Source organism: Meleagris gallopavo, chromosome 8 (genome assembly GCF_905368555.1).
Source record: "Meleagris gallopavo chromosome 8, MGAL_WU_HG_1.1, whole genome shotgun sequence".
NCBI lineage: Eukaryota > Metazoa > Chordata > Aves > Galliformes > Phasianidae > Meleagris > Meleagris gallopavo.
Window position 1 is genome coordinate 22,898,628 of NC_139411.1, and position 24,202 is coordinate 22,922,829.

A 24,202-nucleotide genomic window follows, 5' to 3' on the forward strand; every position below is an offset into this window, starting at 1 on the left:
TGTATGGCTGTTAAACTCTGCAAAGTCCTTTGGTAGGCATAAGTTTGAGCCAGGACTAGGGAAGAATTTGCAACATAAAATGCAACTATAATAGAGGTACAGATAGAAAACAAAACTGTAAATAGTGATGAAACAAGAAGTGGCAGTATTGCCAAGCCAGACACCTTGTGTACAGCTGGGATCATCAGAGTGGCAGAGAAAGACCTGGTTCACGGGGGCTTGATGTCATCTCCATTACAGGATTATTTGTCCTGTATGTGTTGATAATTCATCTGAGATTTCATTTTATTCCAGCTAATGATACCAGTTAGCTCCAGTGGACATTCCGACGTTAAACCATCTTTCATAGTTAAGCTTTCTCATTGAAATGTGTGATTCTAGCAACACCAAGGCACATCCAGCAGTTTCAATGTTGAATTGCTACAACTTTGAGGCTGACAAAGGGAGGACGAAATGGAAATGAGAGTTCAATTTAAAATTGGCTAAAATAAATTTTATTTTTACCATTACAATATATAATCTCTTATCAACACAACTCACAAAGTCTTTACAAAATAATTCAATTTTCTAATGTATTTTAAACACTACTTTTGTACAAACTTTGAAGGAAAATAGGCAATTACAGTTAGACATGTCTTTGTTAGTTTTTTTTTTTTTTAGAAGCATCACAAGAATTACTTCAAATAAGACAATTTTTTTTTTTGTGGTGTTGCCTTCACAGGCAAAACTTAACACTTATTGTAAAGACCTGAAGAAAGATTCATGAAAGCTTTCTTTAGACAAGAGATGCCAGTATTAGTATGCTGACAGCACTGTAGCAAATAGGACAGTAAGCAAACACATTTGAGCTAACTTAAGTGCTCTAAAAAGCCTCACTAAGGAATCTTCTTCCCTTCACTATGCTGACTACAGAGGGACCCTGGTTCTTAACAGTAGCTTTCATGAATCCCCATACATAAGACAGAACGTGCAGCAAGAGCATTGCACAGAAAGCTCTGTTTCTTAATGCTGCACGAGAGACCATGAGAAACTTCAACAGAACAGAACTGAAATACTACAGCTGTCACAAAACCTAGTAATTTGTTAAAACAAATGAACAAAAATGTTACCTACTATCCTCCATAAAGGTGATAGTAAGAGGCACACACTATGCTATTTAACCCTTCAAACCCACTCTCCACTACCATTCACTAACACATCCTGGGAAGAGTGGAAAAAGCTACCATTTTTCACTACTGCTAGAAAGCTGTGTGCTAAAATGAAGGAAGCTGTGCTCCTGCTAGTCAAGTCATTTGACAGATTTTACATGACAGCACAATTAGGCTATTTTAAATACAGCAAGCAGGTAGAACGAGGTGCTACTTTTTCCCCCCTCCATGCATAGTTTAACCAGCTTACAGCCAGCTCACCTCCATTCAGACTAGAGATGCGTGACCCACAATTTGATGTAAGTCAAACTACCAGCAAATATTTTTCAAGTGCAAACAAAATTGTTTTTCTTCAAGAAAAACAACTGAATAAAGTTTGTGATACATCATTTCCTACCTATTTTGGTCTCCATTCAAAGAGTCGCCTTCCTCTCCCGAATCACATCTGAAGTCAGATGATCACTATAAGCTTTTTTGCACCCAGTGACTGTTTCCACCCCAGAATACACTGTACTGCCCACTGAAGATCATCCCTGAGAATATTGTTCTGTCTAGACACTTAGAAAGTAAGCAAAATCCCATAGCTTAGGGAAAAAGGCTGTTTACCCTGTGAGATCTTGTGGGTTTAGGAAGTATTTAAAAGAAATGCAGCAACTCTATGCATTTAAAGTCCCTGAGCTGAGTGAAAATTGATAGCTGTATGTACAGAACGCTTTAAAAACAAAAAACAGTGGTAAAGTCAGATGTAAGTTACAAGCATACAGCAGTCAGTGGTAGTTTCGTTTACTTGCTTCCTGTCGCAGAAAATACGATGGCGTTCTTTGGTGAGAAACAGCAGTGAAGGAGCTTCATGACTTTGGATTCTTCCACGTCCTGATACTGTAGCAATCTAAGGAATGGTGAGTGGAGATACGACCAGGCCATAGTGCAGCACAAGTAAGCCATCCTAGAGAGAAGAGAGAAACTGTATTATTGGATCACTCTGCCTTGTCCACAAGGCATTTCCATCACTGCCTGGTGTGACAGTCACTGCGTGCCTTCAACCTCACTCATTTCATTGCACTCTCCCTCTCGTAACAGGGATACAAGTTTTATAAAATACCAAAGCAGATAAAAAAATTTCCCCTCTCACTTTACTTTCATACTTTTATATCTCACTTTACTTCCCATATGACACAGCAAGGCAGAATAAATAACTTAATTAAATAGTTCTAGAAGCAGCTACCAAATTCTGGCCGTTAACTCCAGACACCAAAAGTCAAACAAACATTTGAGGAAGAAGGAAACACATTGTTGTTGCCTGTTGCATGGAACTCGGATTCCAACTCCTACTGCTAATTTCAGTACCTTCACTGGCTGCTGCAGCTTACTGTTCAGTGGCTCTGTTACTTTTGACAATTGGGATAATTAAGATAGAAAGACAACAAAAAAGATCAAGTCAATTTTTCTTTTTCTTTTTTTTAAAGTACAAAAGCACTGTCTTTACATTTCAAGAAATTAGCTGGGGTCCTGCATATGTCAGTAATGCACTTAAATAATTCCGCCAGCTTCGTTAAGCCACACTGCCAGCTTACCATTTCCTACTTCTTGATGAACAACACTTTTTAAATCCCTGTGCTTCAGCTGAAGTTAATAAAAAAATATTTCACCTGCAAGACAATACTTCCTGACTCATTACAATAAATCTTACTTATGTAACTTAATTTGCACAGCTGGTGAAAGATCTAGTAGTTAGTCTTCTTCCACCTCTGAAACCTGTTCCCACTACTGATCCCCCAGGGATCTGACTTGCATTAGAACTATTTATGCGGACAGGCTTTAATAAATGTTTTCTTTTGAAGAGAGAAACACATTAATCACAGACAACATATTAACATTTCCTACCGTATTTTAGCCATTAACCTTAGGACTCAATATATGTTCCAGAGAAGTTACATAATTCAGTGTGAGGGGGCACATTTTTAAAAACAAACCAACCATCACAGCAACACAAACTTTAAAGATCTACCATTTCAATTCTATTTAAAAAAGTACCAAGACTGTCTTCACTTTATGCCACCACTGCATTATACTACAGAACATGTAAAGTATGACAGTGGTCCAACCAACGTTTTGGAAGAATATAAATATTTAAGTAGAAGCTCATTCACTATATAAAAATTTTTTTGACAAGTTGGTATCCTTAGCTACCCAAAACTCTCTGAGCCACTTTGCACTGCAGGAAATCTAAGATCAGGAAATCAATCTTAGAAAGATGCAAGTGAATAGATGTACTTGGCCACACCTCCATGACATCCTCTTTTTCTTCCTTTAGGAATTATTCTCAGACAGCCCCTATCAACACCCTGATGTTCTGTCTAAAACATGTCTGCTTATTAGAAAATAGCTTTGTTTTGCCTTCAGTGCCATGAAGAAAAAAAATAATTGCAGCTGAGTGTAAGTGCTTAACTCTCTCTTCTACTTTTATTTTCTTTAGTTCTGGCAGATAACTGCATAATGACGGGTGATAAAAACAGTTTCAGAGCAACAACAAATATGCACTGTGAATTTCATGCAGCCATTTCACTTTTCTTTAAAGGATGCTGACAAAAGAGGGCCTTAGTGCAGGGTAGTGGCCAACCAATCTTAACTTCAATGAATGAGAATGCAAGAAACCTCATATTTCACTGCTGTTTTTAGTAGTGTCAGGTTATTTCCCTTCATCTTCTCATTCTGTTAGTAAATGGAAATTCACTACTAATTCAAACAGCTATGGGAGGAAGAACGAGCTTCTATTGCTTCATTTATTCAGTGCCTAACAAAGTGGGATGACTATGTTGTAATGTGGAGACAGGATCCTGTTTTTCTTCACTTTTTGTTGGATGCTTCAAAGTTACTTATCAACCTCTTGGCGCACAGAGTGTCATTATACCTTCACAGAGGTATGTTTGCTGCTCGTTGGCTACTTCTACAGGGAAAACGGAGCACTAACTTCCTTTTTTTGGAAAACTGTGATCAACATAGCTTTTCCTATATGGAAACTTTTCTTAAAGGAAAGAAATACAAGAAAGAAATGCTACAGTGCATTTTTTGACTAATGGCTTACTTACGTGGGAAATACCCTTCTCAAATCAAAGGCCAAATCCAGCAACTACTTCTGTACAAAGAGAAGCTGAGATATAGCCCAATTGTTGCACTGCTTACTCCGTACTTGTTCACTTTCTAGGCATTATACATTTCTGTGTCTGTTCAACTGCTTTCTCTAGAGACAGAATTACAAAGAGAATGAGACCTCACTGCTTATTACAGATCTCAAATCAGAGTACTCAGATGTATCCAACAGAAAAGTACAAGCTCATCTCACAGCAGCTCCTGCCCCCCAAGGGCTTTTTGCTACACATTTGTGAACCTGACCTAAATTGGAAAGGATCCCACCTGTTAAATCCAAATATAAGTGTTAGAGTGAGTTGACTGATAGAAACATCTTGGCATATGCACCTTTTGATGTTATAAGAGCAGCAGTAACAAGAAGTGCCCCACTTTCCAAATTCAATATTCCCACAGAAAAAAGTGAAAAAAAACTTCCATGGCAGATCTGTGCTAGAGGGTCACACTAATTAAATTAGATCACAGCTCTTACAGCACAGTTCAGGAAACACTGAAAAAATACAATGGGATTGGGTTACAAGAAGGTGAGAGCTGTGAAGAGAAAAGCATCACCTGCAAGACCTCTGTGCCAAGGGCCAGGGATATAAAGGAAGCTACTCTTTTTAGCTTTTCCCACTTGAGAATTTGTCATATCCCTCAGCAATGCAGAGCTTTGAGAAGGGCAGCTTCAGATAGGTGAAAGTAACCTGCAGCTGGGATCACATTGCATTTGTGCAGCAAAGGAGAAGAAAGTAATGCAAGGAAGAAGTTACATGGCCATAAATAACAAGCTTCCTTCGTCAGCTACGTGATCAAACTCAGTCACAGGCTAATTGTAACACTTTGTAGCAAAACTCAGCCTTTTAAAGATTTGTCAGTCTTGGAACTCTACTTGTAGTAAATTCCAGAAGTTTTATACCATTATAAAAATTAAGCAAAGCTACTTTTAATATTAATTTTCTGCAGCAACATTTATATTTTCCTTCTCTTCGTAAAGCTAAAAAAAAAAAAAAAATCACATTTCAGGATAATTAGAAAGATTCAATCAATCACCCAATTTTAGAAAATTTAGTGTCTGGAATACTATCAGGATGTAACATGTATCATGGAACTGTACTTCCTGCATACAAGTGCATTTAACATAATAAAGAACAAACATGTGAAGAAAGATTTACTCCTTTTTCTTCTAAGCCTCTATAAACTGTTAAAAAATGAACACAATTGTTTACATCTAAGCACTAAATTAGTTTCCTATTTATTCCAATTACAGCAATCCAATCTGTTACCATGCAACCAATATTTTACCATCAGTTCACACTTAGCTTTCATCAATAGGATGCTTTACCTCACTCATGCTCTGGAGACAGTGATACACATTGTTACTCAGTAGAAAACAAACACACAAACCAACCAAAAATTTTCTCAGAGCAACCAAGATTATTTAATAACCCCTGAGGAGAATAGAAGTCTCAAAAACATTTTAGTGATTATGACCCAGAGAAATAAATCACAAACAGTGCAAGATATGCTGCACTGAACTTGAAGAAACTCTTCCAATGTAGATGGCTGCGTAAGAATGCATGTTTAAATTTCTGCCTTTGGCAAAGTGAAACCTACCTGCGTTTTTGAAACCCCTTTTCCTCAGCAAAAAGCATAACTGCTGACATGAATGAACATGCACATGAAAAAAAATGCGACTCAAAACAGTTCTTTTTCTCCTCTAACAGTGACTGTACTTACATAAATCAAACCCAAAGTTTACTCCCTTAAAGGACTATTCTGTTTAAGTAGCTACGGAAGCTATTTTCTCAGTGTGAATAATGTACAATGTGTGAATAGTGTGAATATCAGAACGTGGTCAATGACAACGGCAGTTTTGAAAAGCGTTTCTAGATCCTAGTGAAAGCTGTTAGGAACAATTCCAGCAATACTGGTTTGCTGAGGCAGGAAGATTATGATGATACAAGATGCCTCCGGAGTTTAATTAGAAGAAAAAATAAAAATCTATCAAACATTCCTGTGTAGTTGTAGTCTCATGGGACCTAGAAAACCATTGAATTTTAGGTCTAGTGAAAACACAAGACTTTGCAAAAAGCAAAAATCTCCCTTCTGTTTTCCCCAAGAGAGCTTGCTAGAAATCATCACTAGCACACTGATTTTGTAATAATGAGACTTGATATACCCTTCGAGAACAGATCCTTAGACAACTGTACTCTTCGTGGAGCTGCTGACGGGGACTTAGCACTGAACATCAATCAGGAAGACCCTATTTTGACACGAAATCACAGAATCACAGAATGGCCAGGGTTGGAAGGGACTTCAAGCTTCATGAATCTCCAACCCCCTGCCACATGCAGGGCCACCAACTTCCCATTTAATACTAGAACAGGGCCCCATCCAGTCTGGCCTTGAACACCTCCAGCAATGAGGCATCCACAGCCTCTCTGGGCAGCCTGTTCCAGAACCTCACCACTCTCATAGTAAAGAGCTTCCCCTCCAACCTAAATCTTCCCTCCCTCAACTTAAAACCATTTCCCCCTGTCCATGAAAAACACAGAACCTTAATGAGGAAGATCCACTTCTGACAAGAAATGAAAACAAAACAGTTTTCATTACAGTCATTTCCCAAGAGCACCTTTCATACATGAAAACATTTCGTGCAATGATGAAATCAAAAACTATATACATTTAATAATACCCCTGCTATTTCCTGAAGCTTTTTAGTATTGAATATTTCCATCACTATTTTTGTTGATTGCTCCATGTTATACTTACCATAAACTCATTATATCAGAAGTTTGTTTGTTACTAGTGGTTTCTTCCTCCCAGTTTCTATACTCCCTAATGCGAGTCAGGTTAAATCTTCAGTTTTTCTTCATGTTATTAGATGAACAGTCAAGATATCAAGTTTGACACATAACTTCCTTTGGCTGCAGAAGCCATAATACACACCATAAGCCTTAAAGATTTTCACTTTCTGCCAGTAGCATGATCTGTATCATCCGCCCTGAACGTGGGATCTCTCCTAGTTAGTCTAATTAGTACAGGTGATGCATTACCCAGGACACCTTGAAATTGGCTTTCCACCCCTTGCCCCTGACATGGAATCCCTCTTATAGCATAAAAGGGCTCAACATGAAATTTAAGTGTTCTGGATTCTGAGTGCACGCAGGCATTCAAGTCATGAGAACTAATTTGCTAATTTAACTTCTGTGTCATCTACTTAAGTTGCTATCCAAATACAACACCAACCTAAACCCCATTTATCCCCACTGTAGTTGATGAACCAGTAAAATTTGTTCAAACTGTCAGGTTAGGATCAATATGCTATTTACACAACGTGGTTTTACTTCTATATCCTACTAAGCACTGGGGAGATTATTTCATTATTTCCTTGGTTTTGCTGTACTTATGAAACGGTGTGATCCTTGCCATTATAAAAGATGCTTGGAGAGATTCCTAAGGAAATAAAAGGTTTTCTTACTTGCAGAGCCAGCAGCATTTAAATAGTAAATTACTGAAAAGAAATAAAAAAATAGTTGGCTACCCTCAAGCTCTGATCAGGACCTGTATGATATGCATCAAGGACATTAACTGCACTTACTATCATGCATCTTTGGTTTGTGCTTTTATGAGCAACTGTTCCCCTGATACTTCCCTGTACAGACTCAAGGTTAGCCTTGGCCTTATGTGGGATACTTCAGCACTCTGATAATCTTTGCAGCAGAGATGCAAACACCAGGAAGAAAAACAAGAAATGTCACTTAAAAGAATGGCTGGTGTCACTGGTAAGACATCAGCTCGTTTCAGAATAGAACAATTTTGTCCCCAGAACATCAAACTGTTGAGAACACTTCTGTTACCTGATATATTTCTCAACTACATTTACAATATAAAAAACAATTTGCATAAGATGATAGTTTTTGTAAGTAACTTCTTCTGCTGCTAAATTGGTGTTACCTGATAGAATATTTCTTAACCTATTTTAAAACAGCACAAAGCCCCAGCTGCCACACAGACCTGTACAGCACTCTCTCCTATGACTTGCCGGATCTCCCTCAGTGTCTGGTAGTGCTCTAGCAGGTGATCACCACATATTATGTCTACCTGTGGAAGAACACAAACATTATCAAGCTTAACTTCGCTTTGGACTAGCAGGACAATATCTAAGCCATTTAAATTTGATAGTTCATAAAGTAAAACTAAAGCTGCTTACAATTCCACCATAGCCTGTCTGACACTAGAAAAATCTTTAACTTTGCTGTCAAAATGCATTTAGCATGCACAGCACTATGCTTTGCCCTAACGCTCCCTTCCATCCCCCAAGTTGGGGCATGCTTCTGGAAGGGAGAAGATAGTTTGCTTCACTTTCAGTTGGGTAAGCCCAGTGCAAAAAAGAAACAAACCCAAACTGTTTTGGAATAGCTGTGATAGATAAAATAGGAATCTAGATTTAAATATTAAAAAGATCACACAAACACCCAGAGTCATTCATTATCTGCAAAAAAGGGCAAGCTGTCAGTGCTAATGGCAAGTAATGGGCCAGTACTACCCTCACTTCTATTCTGAGCAAGAAAACACATGAGTAAGTTTGCTTAAGACTGTTTGGAAGAAAGACTTGAATAAAAAAGATTAAGCTCACTGTATACCACTGCAAGCAAGTACTTCTCACACAGTCCTTCTTTAAAATGCAATCAACATTTCTGTGATGGAAGAAACAGGCATACTCAGCAATTCTAAATAACATCCTGGACTGCAGCTTAACTACATCAACAGTGTCTGCAATTCCAGAGAAAGCACTTTCATTAAGTAGCTGTGCACAAGAAGTGTTACTCTGGGGGAAAAAAAAACAAAAAAACAAAAAAACCACAGATTCATAGTGAGGCACTCCAGATTCCTTTTGCCTTGTCTATTACAAAAAAATAAGCTTCTTTATTAGAAGTAACCAATCCAGCACTGTTTCTCTCACAACTGCAGCTTTATTATATTCTCATTCTCAGCAATTCTCAGAGAGGGCTTTCATTTGTATTACAACAATCAAACCTCAAAGTTAAAAGCATTGTCAACATGTTGTTATGTAGCTTTCAAGGAGGAATAAATTTATGCTTTGCCACTACACTGGTCAGGGAGCATATACTGCAATATTGTTACCTGTCCTCTTACGTGGTTACACAGCCACTTCCCACTACACTTCGTGCTTCAGCTGTTCAATCTGTCTGTATGTACACTCCTTTGCACACCGACATCTCTCTCCTACTCTTCATGAAAAAAATTTAGAAACATTTGTGTCTCATGCTTGCAGACTGTATTGTTCTTAGCTTTGGGAACAACAGAATTCTAATTCTTAGAGATAAATTCATTTATATACTATTAGAATGATGTGGAATACTCCATTTCTATTAGAATAAATCTTAAATACTGGTTCCAGAAAGCATGTATGATATAAACTGCTTAGTATTATTTCTGCTTTTAGCTTCCAGGAAGAAGCCAGCAAGTAAAAGTTAATCTGAACATAATATTAAACGTTGATATCATATATAAAACAAAATACATACATAGTAGGAAATGTTTGTTAAATAGCTCAAATCTTGTTTTGCTTTTTTTTTTTTTTTTTTTTTTTTAAAGTGGTTTGCAGTTATTTCTCCTTTTTCCTTGGCATTCTAGCCTCTACTGTTATTAATGTAGGAAGACAGACTTGCCTGCTTTGTTTTCCAGTGATGTATGAATTTAATGACTTCTCCTTTAAAAGCTATGTTCACAATTTTCATACTATAAGTGAAAACTCAATCTTGTTCTCACTGATATAAATATATACATGCACACTTTATATTTGCTGTAGAAAGAAAAAAATATTTATTTTTTCAATATAGGATGTAAACAAAGTGAAAACTGCTGACAGTCTCTCAAAACAGAACGAGAATTCTTGATTCAAAATATCCCGCAGTTGACCCTCTTGCTGCCCCAGTTTCAAATGGCAGTTATTAAAGATTCAGTGTCTTCTAACAGATTTCCCTCCCCCCCCCACATTCACCTCCTCATACGCTCTTAATGTTATTTCCTAATCCTCTCACTCTAGCACCAAAGCCAGAATTTCTGCCTGCTAATTGTTATACAGGATTCATTCTGTAATGACAAAAAAAAGCCACACAAAAAAAAATCCTAGGTCAGCGTGGAAATCAGTTGCAAAATCCATGTCTCTAAGGAATCCTTGTGCCTTAGAGAAATTACTATATTCTGATATGAAAGAGGCACCAGCAACACAAGTGATGTGAGTCTACTTTAGTCTTGACGAGCTGGTAAAACTGTTGTCAGCTAACAGTACTGACAAGTGAGACAGCACTGAATACAGCTTGGCCTTTTGCTTAAGGGAAAAAATGAATGGGCAGCTGGTTAACTCAAACAACTTTAAAAAATCTGATTAAAAGAAAGTAGCCTTCATGGGCATTTATTAGGTGACATGTTTCCTGCACTCAAGAGCTATTTCCCCCAAAAGAACACGGTAACAGGCAATTACAAATTAATACTCACCAAGTAAGACGAAGTTAAAAAGGAAAATGGTCATATAAGGGACAACCCCAAGAGAAAATTTGGCCTAGAAACCACTAAATCTCAATCAATGGTTTCTATGACAATCCATATTATCCAGGGAAGGACAGAGAAAACAGTTTTGGAGGTCAGCATGAGTATTTGGGATAGTTATTCAAAAGCTGTGATTTCCTTTTCTAAGGTACCAGAAACATTTGTTCCACGGGCTAAGACTGGCACAAGGAGGCTGCATCAGCGATGACACTGTATGACAACAGACTTTCTTCCAATCTTACCCCACAGGCTGCAGTTTATACACACACCTGCAGGAATGCAAATCTGATGCGGGATGACTTCAAAGGAAAAAACACATTAAAATAAATCTCATTTTCTCCTAACTCAAAGTAATGAACAGAAAAAAAATATCTCAAGTTTAGTGTATTATATGAGCTCAAGATTGCAAAATCTGAAAGATTTGCCTACATTTGTATTCATATTTTTCATTCCAACACGTCCATTCACAACTTTCAAATCTGGTTTGCTTCCTTCAACGTACAGTTTGATTTTACTGACATTTAGCTCCTCTCTGTTTCTGCCTTCATATCCTCTCACACTCAAACACTTCCCTATCTACCTACTCAATTTTATTTTCGAAACAGCAGGTTATTTTTTGTTTTGAATTTCACCTGCTGAAATCTTACATGGCACTACAGAAGCTTCATACACAAAATAATGACAATTTAAACACGTTGCAAATTGATGGGGAGAGTTCCTCCTACTTCTACATTAACAAACAACAGAGGCATAGGCATTAGATCATAGAGAACTAGCAAGTGCCCCTGTAAGTGACATACCTGACAAGCAGGATCCAGATCCATCTTCCTTCTGAGGAATTTCTCCACGTGTCCAATCGTTGCTTCCCCTGAAACACGCACAAACTTCTTTTCCAAAGGCTGCAAAGAATAAACACATGACCTTAAGACCCTGTATATTTTCAGCCATCATCCCTGAGAAACCCCAAACTCAACTGAAGGCCCACTAACTGCAGAAGACAGCTTGTGTTTTGGAATTCTCTGGGATCTATTTCCAGATTACCTCACAGGGAAAGGACTAACTATGTATTAACAGACTCTGCATTCAAACTTTCTGCTGTTTGCAACAAAACTTAGAAGTTACTACTGACTTCAGTCCTATTTCACTACTGAAACAAAAAAGAATGGGATTTCCTATTAATTCACATAAATTGGTATTACAGAGCATTTCAAGAACTCCTCCCTTCAACCCCTCTCCGCTTCTAAAAAGCATTTACTCAGAAGCACAAGAGATTTCCTAAGATTGGCTTTTCTCCAAGTTGGGCTTGCACATCAGACATGAATTTAAATAGTTAAATGCTATAATTTTGTAATGCAAGGAACTTAACTTGCTTAGCACGTTAGAAGTATTATGGATTGGGTTGGAATCACTTTAATAGTCCATAAAATACCAGAATCCATTAAAATACTATGCAGAACACAAGGGCAAAAATGGTAGAATGGGCTTTTCGTTTAATTTCCATATACTTTCTTAGCAAGGACTTCAACACGAGTACATTTGTCATGTCAGCCTCAAAGATTTTAATGGATTTCTTTTCTGTGGATAAAATTTTGAACAGCTGACTGATAATATGGGCAGCTAAACAAATGGACACAAAGGCAGAGTAGATGACTGCATTCAGTATGATAAATGGATTCCCTTTTGTGTCAGTTAATTGAATTTATGTTAACTTATGAGCAGTTGTGGTTTACAACTTATTATTATTATTTAGCTTCATCATATTCTTTCAATTTGAAAAACAAGTCAGAGCAGAGGGTCAAAGGGTACCCCTTAATTAAACAATTAAAATCAATACTTGATAGAAAGCTCAGAGAGGTCTAAAGACTACCTTTGAATTCAATCATGAATTAAAATATCTATCCATGATAATTGTACTTTTGGAGCAACAGTTTGATTTATTCATGTGTAAGAGCTAGAAATGCTAATAGGACCAGAGCTAAGAGCCTAAGCTGGCTGAAAGCTTAATGATACCAGGTTTACACTTAGTGCATAAAGGTTTACAGCCAAGAGCCTTATAACCTGTTCTCTCAATCCATCCCAGGGAAAAAACAAAACAACAACAAAAACCACTTTAATACATTAATCCCATGTCTAATCTAACTTTTTTTTCTGAGTAAGTAATTGAGGAAAGAATAATACTAAGCAGCAATTAGAGAATGTTTTGTGAGAAATGGATAAGAGAGGGACTTGGAAGGTAGATGAGTAAACCTCTCGATCACGAAACAGAAATAAAAAACATGAAGATACTGAAAGAAAAAAAATACGTTGAAGCAGGGATTTAATATGCAGGAAAATAAAAAAATAAAAAAATAAAAATTAGAAATGCTATAGAAGATTCCTGTTAGAAGATGTGGTATTTCTATAAAAGCCATACAGGAACCTAAATATGCACTTGTGCAGAATGGCACTTCAGTCTATGGATGGTGGCATTATAAGCAGCACACAACGGTTCCCTGAGAGCTCAGGTGGGCAGCCTTTGGCCTTCAACATCCTCAGAAAACTACAATTAAAGTGAGTGGAAATGCACTATTTATTACTTAAAAGGGAAGAATACACACAAAATCCCTTTTCTGAGTCACTAACTCATTTTTAAAATTACGTTAAGAGCTAAACATGTTTTAAAAGGCAAAACCATTCCTACTGGAACAGCATGAGGAATATCAGATGGAATAAACGCCTGACACAGATTTTAAAAATAGAAAATGCTGGTTAATAAAACATTTGAATTGTCCCACGGTCATTTGCTGTGGGCCCAAAAGACAAAAATCAAACAAAAAACAAAAAAAGGGCAAATAGGAGACATGAAGGATTGGTGGTGATGTAAAAACAAGAACATTAAAAAAAAAAAATAGTGTGATAGACAAGGAGAAAAAAGAACATACAAAACGCTGGTTGGTGCTTGGGAGAAACAGGTGAATAAAATTAACAGATACATTTTTAGAAATACTGCTTCTGTTCTACAGAAAAACTTCTATTTGTGAAACTGAACTTAAATCTTCACACTTTGTGCACATGAAATCTTGTTTTATCTAACAGTTTGAGATTGCCTCCCAAGTTCTCTCATACCAAATGACATTAGTATTTGAAAATACCAGGAATAACTGTTGTTATATCCAACACTTCAGATTTGTGCTTGAAAATATATCGATTAGAAATCAACTCAGTTGAGAACAAAGGAAACTAGTAAAAAAAAAATGAATTAGGACAATCCATATTTCAGTTAGTAATACGTTTCTACTAAAATCACTATAGAGCAAAATTGGAGTTTTGCTGCTAGCAGCACCATTGAAACATCTCATTGTTATTCTGTGCCATTCCATCTTTTGATTCCTACAAGCCCCAAAACAATGAAATGCAACATACACTGTGTTATTTTGAATTATATCTCCTCCTTGCCCTGAACAGACTTTTATTTTCTAGATGTTTAGCCAAAATAGTGGAAAAGCATACTCTGCGAATCTCTAATCACAGCCTATGAAATAATGCAGGCAGTAAACAATGAGCAGTGCATCCACAGATATCAACCAATTCAGTTTAGTATAACGATGCACAGCAGAAAAGATATTCTTCAGGATGAAAGGGAATGCTATTTCTTACTCATCAGAACTGCCACTGTTGAAACAACTAGCTTTGTTAGTGAAGAGATGCAGAAAAGCAGTTTGCTGCAGGCTATGGAAGTGCTGTCCAGAAAATTTGCATTGTTTTTTGCTGCAATTTCAACCATGTAGAAAAATGCTACCATTTTTCATACCTTGGGTAATGCTTCCTCTGAGTAACCTAGGCAGGCTTTGAAGAAGTATGTCTAGCTGTGAAAAAACTTTTTTAGAGAATAACTGCACTTCTGCCTAGCATTCCAAGAAAAGCCAAGTAATGCACCTTTTGGTAGGAGATGCAAGAATAATAACCTGGAATTACTCTAGTGAAGTTTCATTGACACCATTCCCATTCTCCTACCATATCTAATTCCTTAGCCTCGGAAGCATTCACTTCCTACTCTGTGCTGCTATACAACAACAGGTTTGAACATATGTTGTATCCCATTATGCTGCTAAAAGTTCAGGCTGCAGTCAATGTAAGAAAAACAAAGACAAACTAAATAAAATACATTTGGGTTATACATATTTCTCAAGTAAATCATGTAAGAGAAAAGTTCAAATCACATCTGCACCTTAAAATTCCCTGTGCCTTCGTTAGCTCTGAAAAACAAGAGAAAACACAATCAATATTGCTAACAATTAGTAACACCCTCAAGCTCTTCATTATAATGACTATTAGATTAGTAAGCCTGGCGTATCAAGCTTATTTTTAAAAATCAGAGACTCTTCCTTTCATTAAAATCAAGTATATGAAACAACATTAGCTGAAAGTCATTCATCTTCTTCTCCTAGCCTTTATTTGGTACCCCATTTCTTTCTTTTGAATTCAGTTACTTAGGACCTTGATAAACTTTATCTACATGAAATGAAAAAAAGCAATACTCACTGAAGCCATATTTCACATACAATAAAACATACGTTTTCATAGGAATAGGTTATAATATCAATGCTGTTTTAATATCCATACTTTATCATCCTCAATAGTTGGAACCTTACTGCACAGTTCCTAGAAGCTGCTGACAAAACACATCCAATCACCAAAGAGGCTTTCAGTGCTGCCCAGGCTATAATTACAAGATCAATGGTAATGCTGTCTAGGAACTCAGGAAAGTAGTAAGAACTTCTCTGGCAGGTCAGACTACACAGAGGTGGAAAGTGACCAAATTCCCAGCTGGCCTCGATGGAGGTTCATTGATTTGCACAGCCTGAGCATGTGAGCTCCCACTTATCTACACACAGCATTCCCATCTCGTAGCACAGTATACAAATTTCTCGGTGAATTGAGCCAACACATGACGTTTCACTACGCTTGCATTACTTTAGCAAGTGCATAGGCATGACAGAGGTAAAATACAGTATTGCACTGTGCTGGAGAGAGCTAAGAAGAAATATCACTATAAATTGACAATATTCCTACTGACCATATAATACAGCAAACAAATGTGCAATGCTTGTGCAGACCACAAATTAGCATGGTACTTCAGATTACTGTAATTAGCCATCAAACAGATTTAAGTAGAACCATTATCAATTTTCACCACTGAATTGAAATACAAAGTTACAAGGAAGCAAACAGCCAAGCTTTTCCACTCTTGTTATTTTGATACAGTTCCACTGTTTCAGGAGATTGTTTAACACATCTAAATACATGGCATAGTTTAAAGCTTACAAAGTAATTATTGCTGGATTGTTTCATCTACTCCAAGTTTCCCTTCTCAAAAGAGCTTTTTTAACATCTCACTGCCAAGATAAGCTCTTTGATTTTGACCTTTGAAGAAAACAGATTAAATTTAAACATAAAAATAAGATCAAACATTAAAAAAAAAAAAAAAAGACCCTAACATAATTTGCAAAACAGACATTAAGTCAATATCCTTCTTTAATCTGAATCTTTCTGGGCACCACTCCATCTAAGTAATGAGAGCAGAGGACAGTTCTGCTTACTGTAGATTGTATTTGCACAATTGCACTTGCCTTGGTGCTAGACTACAATAGAAACTTGACCTAAAGCTGCCAGAATAACAAATCCAACATAGATTCAAAAGCCATCTTGTTCTACACACAGGCATGTACTTGTTTAATTCATTTTGAGGTATAAATTGCCCTTCTGTTTCTTCTTACTCTGCAAAAAAGAAAAATGTACCTGCTGAGAATCACCCAGGGCCACAGTGGGAGTAACCAGGAACCATGACAGTGGAGCTCTAATCACAGTACTTTCACCACAATTAATTCAAACTGTATCTGATCCTGCAGGCAAGATAACGTAACAAAGCTTTCTACACAGTGATCAAGAAACAGTGTTCCAACCTGAAAGGGACATAACTGGAATCCAATTTCAGTTATTTGAAGTCATTCTACATGGTAACTGGCAATACAACACTCCAAGAGAAGGCACTGTTGGTGTGAGCAAGTTCCTTCTGCCACCTGGTGGGCCGGCACAGCACTGGCTGCTACCTGACAGGTCCCAGAATGAGCATCCCTCACACTGCTCATTACACACTGCACAACACACATTGAACAATTGTGCCTTCGCTTCACTCTCCTTGTACAATATATGACTCTTGGTTTACTTGTAATGATCCTGCTCATAACACAAAACCATTAATTTCCTCCTAGTCTCACTTCTTCCAACTCAGGGATGCGTTCCCACATCATCCTACTCAGCAGAATAGCAATGTAATACTATTGTTTAATGTAATGTAATACATTGTTTAAAAAGAGGAATCTAAGACAGAGACTGCATTGAAACATAACAAAGGACTGCACGTGCTCAATTTGAGACATCTGAAACTGAATCTGTCTGCAGAACACTTCATAGTACAATCTTAGTCACGACTCTGCTTTAAAATGTACACGTGAGCACAAAGCGCTCCTGATAGGCAAGGACACAGAAAACTAACATGGAATTCAACTAAGTGGAGACAAAAGCATATTCTATAGCAGCGGCAGGGATTCTTCTGTAGATATTTAGCTCGAAAAACTTCTCTTACTGCAATCTCCTGTCTCAGCTATCCAAAGGATTTAAAAAACAAACAAACAACAACAAAAAACAACAACAAAACCACATGATGGGCAACGCAAACAATAAACAAGCCAGAACAGCTACATCAAAGTTCTGTACTCTGAATTCAATAAAACACAGTAGAAACACTGGACATAAGAAGCAAAAAGGCAAGGACACAGTCTCTACAAAAAGTAAGGTCAAATCAGGTTGGCATGCTTTGCTGCTAGAGTTTCCCAAGTTCTGAACACTTAACTTCACCTCATTTGTATAAGTTTGCAACAATTACATGTGCGAGTTCTCAGAACACTGTGCCAATAATCAGGCCAAAAGCAGAGGCAATCTGCATGTGTTGTACAAGAATCAAGTCATTTCCTCCCATCAATTCAAGTTCTGTGCAGTGCTCTCAGTAGTTACAGCTTTTATTCCACACATAATAATTTCTCAGTCTCTGTTGTGAAAATTTGCAGATAGGCAAAGCAATATAGTTTCTACTTCCCACATTCCTGATAACAGCTCCAATGTTTGGGCTGGAATTTCCCCTCCCTGAGCTATGACTAAAGGTGATGTCCCATAAAAAAAGCTTTAGCTATAAGTCATTCAAGTCTGAGAAACTGTCAGGCAGACTTGACAACAGACTACACTATTAGTCCCACCTAACACATTTAGGGGAATGCCACTCTTGCTGCTCAGGTTTCCTACCTTATCTTGGTCAGATACATTTAGAATAAAACTTCCTGTGAACTGTCTAACTGCCACTGATCGCATTGAACAAATTCATTGTAGGTCTCAAGTTCCCAGCACGCTGTCAGAGATGCTCTTAGCCCCTAAATGTTGGAAAATATCCCATCAAGAACATATTTCTTTTACTGAAGCAGCACCGTGGCTTTGTGCACATGTCTGCAAATACCAAACTGGTAAAACCTGGCTACAATGAGCTCTACATTACTCAGCAAAGCGGAAACAGGACTCCCCCAGGCACATGTCAGAGTTACACTACTATTTGTAACCAGGACTAGAATGTTCTGGTCACTCATCTGCATGTGCTGTTACCCTGAAGGAAATACAATGCCCCAAACATCAATACTGCAACCACAGTGATTTCAGAGATGTTTCTTTGCTTCCTTTTCCCCACAACCCTTCCTGGTGAGCCATCCTTAGAATACAGTTTTTTGTGGCTGTAACAGAATGTCATGTATAACTGCAGCCCCCTAGTTATGTGACCAAGACCTAGTACAGTCATCACTAACAGTACTGTCACCTACAGGGTCGAAGGAGCCATGAGATACAGGAATTTTGGTTATTCCATTTACCAAGACTACACTACTTTAAAAAAAAAATAAAAGGAATGCAAAATTTTAAAGCTCTAAACTTTTTTGAAATCTATTCTCATAAGAAGACATCTTAAATATTTTATCTGCATCACCTAGATATGCAAAACTGACTATTGCTATTAAACAGTAAGCTGAAAACAGCCTCCCATCTTGAGATGAAAGAAGTAAACACTCAATAAAAACAGAAAGCCCAAAACAGTCCAAGATGTGAGCAGAATCCTCACATCAGCAATTTGCTCATACATTTGTCCGCAACTTACCCAATGAATTCGAGCAGTATTGAGATGTCAAGTTCTGGTGGGATCCGGAACACGGAGCCCAGAACTTTTCGAGGTCTTCCTCTGCTTGCTGGAACTGGCTGTGGGACAGCTAAAACATTCAAATAGCCAAAATGCAAACACAGCTTGAAATAAAAACAGAATAAGATGCTAACATGTGCCAACCAAAACGGATGAGCTCAAAGGGAAGAAGTGCCCATGACACTCATCCTATTATTATTATTATTATTTTTTTTAAACTAAATCAGCTCTGTATACATTTCTGCTGGGTATGTGAACCAGCATTTTGTTAGCTTTCAGCACAGCAATTCTCAAAAGAGATGCTTTTTGCCCTACTATCAAACAAACAACTAAGATAATCCCTCACCTGTCAATGGACATTCCAGTTCTTATCTATTAGGCTTCCTTATAGTATTTATTAGGGGCTAGAAAATACAATTAGCACATACTTAACATATTTTCCTGGGCAAAAGTAAAATATAAACCGTAAAAATACCCAAACACAACCTTGGTTTAAGTGTTGGTAGTTTCCACGTTCTACTTTAGTAACTTGAGAACTATGGCAACCAAGAATCTCACATTCCCAACACTACATATTTACTTTAGTTGTGAGTTAATATTTCAAGGAAAACTACTAGAAGTAAATGGGATAGTAAGTATCTCCTTAACAACATCCTCTAAATGATTATAGCTTACCTGGTTTGGGCACTTCTAATCCTCTTTCTTTATAGAAGTCATGCATTTGTTTTTTTTCTCCTGAAAAAAACAAAACAAAAAACAAAAACCACAGAATAGATTGAAATGTTATTTCAGATGCTGAGCACATACAGTTTCCAATGGATAGAGCTGAAACACTTTCCAAGTGCCAACAAGTCTTCATTACCATTAGTATTCCATACAAAGTTCAGCTGCTTAAAATACCCACGCTTAGCAAAAAACTTCCAGTTGGACAAAACTCATACTGAATTATCTGCACAAAGCAGTATCCTTCTGACTGTTACTACTCTTACATCCATACCATTTCCAGTTCATAAACACAAACCACCCTAGCAGACTGCACAGATTCAATGGCTCCCCAAGCACAAGGTAATGGACACGTGACAGTGAATGTACACAATCAGAAGAAAAAAAAAAAAATCAAATCACAGCATTGATGATTAAAAAAAAAATAAAACAAACAATAAAAAACGAAATTTCAGAGAATCTATCAGTCCCAGCAGGTTTTTTGTTTTTTCCTTCCTGAGACAAATGAACTCGCAATTAGACAAAATGACATTTCCTTTATTTGCATGATGCATGACTATGGAAAATGATCTGAACGTGTACCCAGAAACAGTAACACCTGCTTCGCATGAGATAGAAAACAAACCAAAACATCTTCAGCACAACTGCAGCGTCCAGCATCAGAATTGAGGCTTTTTCCTATTGTGGTGTTTTCCAGGAAAAAAAAAAAAAAAAAAAACACATACAAAAAAAATAAAGTTGCCATTTTAAATACAAAATACACATTAGCTTGCAAATAACCAGACCTAGAATAGGAATTTATGACCATTAACAAGGCTCACTTAAGCACCACAACTGTTTCATTGTAGTGATTAAAAATAGAACTTCCAGTTCACTGCTGTATATCACGTTACATCTCACACATATAGACCTGCCCAGGGTACATACAGCCATGCATAACAGAACTTCACAGCCAGAAAAATGCCAGTTGGCATAGATAATTCATTAGGATTGATAACCAAATGTTGTGAAACTATTTTTAAGGAGCTCAGAGTTAAAACGGGACTTTGAATTACTGCCCTTTCTGCTTACTGGTTCCAATCTCTAGATGGCAATAAAATAAAGAAATGGACTTACTTTCCTCCAAATTGACAACTAATTTATAGACTATGTCTTGTAGTTGCCTGTCCAGTCTATCAAAGAGAAAAAAAAAAAAGTCTTTAATGTAAAGTATTCTCTATTTCACCAAACTGTAACAAAACTGCTAAATACACTGTTGAAATGATGTATGTAAGAGACAGCAGCAACTCCACCTGCCTAAATTCATGTCCTGCCAAGAGAGCTCCGATAGAAGAAGCCATATTAAAAAAAAAAAAAAAAAAGCAACACCCCGCAAGAACAGTTCAATAAATTAAAACTCCATTTTCAGACTTAGTAAATACACCATGCCAACAAAGGTTGGTCTAAAAGACAATCAAAGCAAATATTTTTCTCTCATAATCTACAACACTGTGCAAGTACACAAAATTACCCAGGGTGAAAGGGTAAACAAACCCTGGAAAAGAGAAAAAAGGAAACTGAATAATTTTATTTTCACTATATTGAGATGAAACTTACAAAAACAAATGTCTTCCTTGTAATTGTATCTTCATTTGAAACTGGAAAGCACTATGGGCAGTAAAATCATACTTTCAAAAGCAAACAGCAAAACATGATGTTATGCATACAGAGGAGGGATGGACTTATTACCTGATATTATAAAGGGGCTGTGTCTGATGTACAACTATATTGCATTTTGGACATCTGTTGCTGTAGTAGAAGTGTCTCACTATGCAGCTTTTACAAACTGTGAAAGAATAAAATAAAATCTTGTAAGTCACACGTCCATTCTACAATGACATCTGCTTAAGCAAGAGAAGCATTCAGACTTGTCAAATAGTTTGTTAGAAATAAAATGAATATTTCAGCAGCCCGTTCCGTCCAGCATGCAACACATAGGTTTATAATCCTACTGGTACAAAGGTAGGTGTTTAATGTTCTAAGCGCAATACCCAGGACAAAAGCAGAGTTAAGTCAACAGACTGACTGCTACAGATAAAAAGTTTGCGGAAAAGCATCCTACAAACAATTTCAGAAGAACAACCAAGGTAAGAAATAATTCTGCAATTTTCATTGTGTTTTAGGCATACCTAACATATGTAGCAGTTCTATTTTCATTTTATTTGGGCTTCATCCTTCCCTATATATTCTTCTCCTACCTCCCTCCTAATCTAGTAAGCTGACTTCATCCTTGACTGAGTTAATGATTTTCTGATGCTTGATATCACTATGTTTTCCTTAAGGACAGTTAACTTCAAATAGCAGATTATCTTTGTGAAGTCAGAACACCTGAATATCTGTTTTTCGGTCACACTTGCAGCTAGGTTCTTAGAATGGAAGCACTGGTACTTACAGGTGTGCAGACACTCTGTAATAGTTGTAGCATCAATAAAGTAACCTTTGCAGATGGAACACAGGATGTAAGGGGTCAACTCTGCGAGGTTTATCATACGCTACAAACAAAAACAGTTGACAAGAATTTAAATATATAGGTAAAGCCATGAAATTATCCAATTTCAGCTTCCAAAATATTGCAACCTGAGATCATGAACAATTAAAAAAAAAAAAAAAAAAAAGGACTAACACCTTGGATGTCTCATCCCTGAAGGCATTTACTGCCAGGCTGGACGAGGTCCAGATCTGGTGGGCAGAAATCAGGCCACACAGCAGGGGGCTGGAGCTCAATGATCTTTGAAGTCCCTTCCAACCTAAGCCATTCCATGATGCTAAAGACTTCCGTCTAGTCTTCAGAATTGACCTTTTTGTGAGCAGTGATTTATTTCATTAATCGTACCTTAAAAGCAAAAAACGTTTGGGATGAGTTGTTTTGAATAAGCTCTGTAACAAAATAATCAGTAAGAAAAAAAAAAAAATCACTATTTGAAAAAGGCACAGCAAATACATGCAGGCCCTCAGTCAAGAGGCAGATTTAGCACTGCCTCTTGCTTCTATACAGCTAAATACTGAAGCAGGAATGAAATTTCACTATCCCATATTCTGGTAATGAAGTACTTTATCAGGAATGCACACGAGGAGCTCTCCCAGCTTTGTCCAGAAGCCCATTGCTTTGGGAAAGAACAAATTTCTCCCACGGCACTGGCTTTGATAGCAGCTTTGTACCCCAGAAGACCAACGCGTGACATTAGCACGCTGCTTCCTCCAGTCTCAAAGCCAGATCTGAGGGCTTTCCGCGCATTAATCACATCTCTCATTTCACATCCACCCTTTCAGCAACACCAATTACGCACAAAGGCATCGTTTAAAGAAGACAGAAGGGATCTGGTTAATAACGAAAGAGGAGCCTCTTCCCACCAGGCAGCCTTTCCAAGCCCCCAGCAGCAGGCTGCACAAACCCGCGGCTCTCCGCCCCGCAGCTCCGCGCCCCCCTCCTCCCCTCAGCGCCCCCCCCCTCCAGCGCGCGCCGCCGCCTCGAGCCGCACGCGCCGCGCAGTGTACGCCGGGAGCCGGGCCTGCCTGCCGTCGGACGCCCGCAGCTCAGCGCTCCCCCGCCTTTACACCCCTCCTCTTCTTTACCTCCCGGTCGTCGTCCGAGTCGAGCTCGCCGTCGTCTGTACCAAAGCGAACCCCGGAGTCCCCCTCGAGCTCTTCTTCCTCCATCTCCTCTTCCTCGTCGTCTTCATCGTCCTCGTCGCCGCTGGATTCCGAGCGGCTCCGCTCGAACTCGAAGGGCAGGGAGCGCGACCCCGAGCAGCCGGGGGCTCCCTCCATCTCCCGGTCCTCATCGGCGGGGCCCGCGCCGGCACCGTCCCCGCCCGACAGTCCCGAAACCACAGAGCCCGCGTCCGCCTCCGCGTCCATGGCTCGGGCCGAGGGCGGGGAGCGGGCTGAGCCGACTCTGGGGGCGGCCGCGCACGCGCAGGTAGCGCTGGTGGCTGAGGGCCGGCGGGCGCGGCGCATGCGCAATAGGCGTGCTGGGAGTTGTAGTTTTAGCGGGCGCGGTAGGGAGCGCACCCGCTCATCGTCGTTACGCTTGACAGCGTTCTTGCCAAAGGACCTTTCTACGCTCCTCGCTCCCACAGCTAAGAATCGAGTGACTCGCTAACGTGGTGCGGCGTCTAATTTGTCTAGAAAGTACGTCAGCCACAATATAGGGTTTTTTTATTTGTTTCAAGCGCTTATTCTGTAATATCAAAGATTACTGATTTTACTTAACAGACAAAAAGCTGAGAAAGCAAGCGACCGGCTGTAATTAATCCGGAATCAACCTCGTAATGGCACAGTCTTAGAGACATCGTTGGTTTTCTCCAAGCAGGATACC

The 24,202-nt window shown here is 38.4% G+C and overlaps 1 protein-coding gene across 10 annotated transcripts; it reads right to left on the reverse strand.

Moving 5' to 3' along the window:
* Window positions 1-471: 471 nt before the first annotated feature.
* On the reverse strand, window positions 472-23,856 carry PCGF6 (polycomb group ring finger 6). 10 transcript variants are annotated; one of them, XR_014884624.1, is made up of 12 exons: window positions 23,458-23,856; window positions 22,277-22,376; window positions 21,574-21,670; window positions 20,962-21,017; window positions 19,798-19,857; window positions 19,084-19,192; window positions 15,061-15,088; window positions 11,654-11,752; window positions 9,974-10,107; window positions 9,426-9,527; window positions 8,295-8,381; window positions 2,054-2,094 (listed from the first exon to the last, which is right to left on the reverse strand). XR_014884624.1 is itself a non-coding variant. In XM_085229194.1 (10 exons), exons 1-10 carry the CDS (start codon window positions 23,839-23,841, stop codon window positions 2,038-2,040), a joined length of 1,122 nt encoding a protein of 373 aa, XP_085085320.1. In that variant the 5' UTR covers window positions 23,842-23,856; the 3' UTR covers window positions 472-2,037. The 10 variants fall into 10 exon arrangements, 6 of the variants coding, with proteins under 6 accessions (XP_085085320.1, XP_085085314.1, XP_085085317.1 ...); XR_014884622.1 differs by lacking the exon at window positions 15,061-15,088 and having other exon boundaries at window positions 2,050-2,094; XM_085229194.1 differs by lacking the exons at window positions 9,426-9,527; window positions 9,974-10,107; window positions 15,061-15,088 and adding an exon at window positions 8,613-8,685 and having other exon boundaries at window positions 472-2,094.
* Window positions 23,857-24,202: the final 346 nt, after the last annotated feature.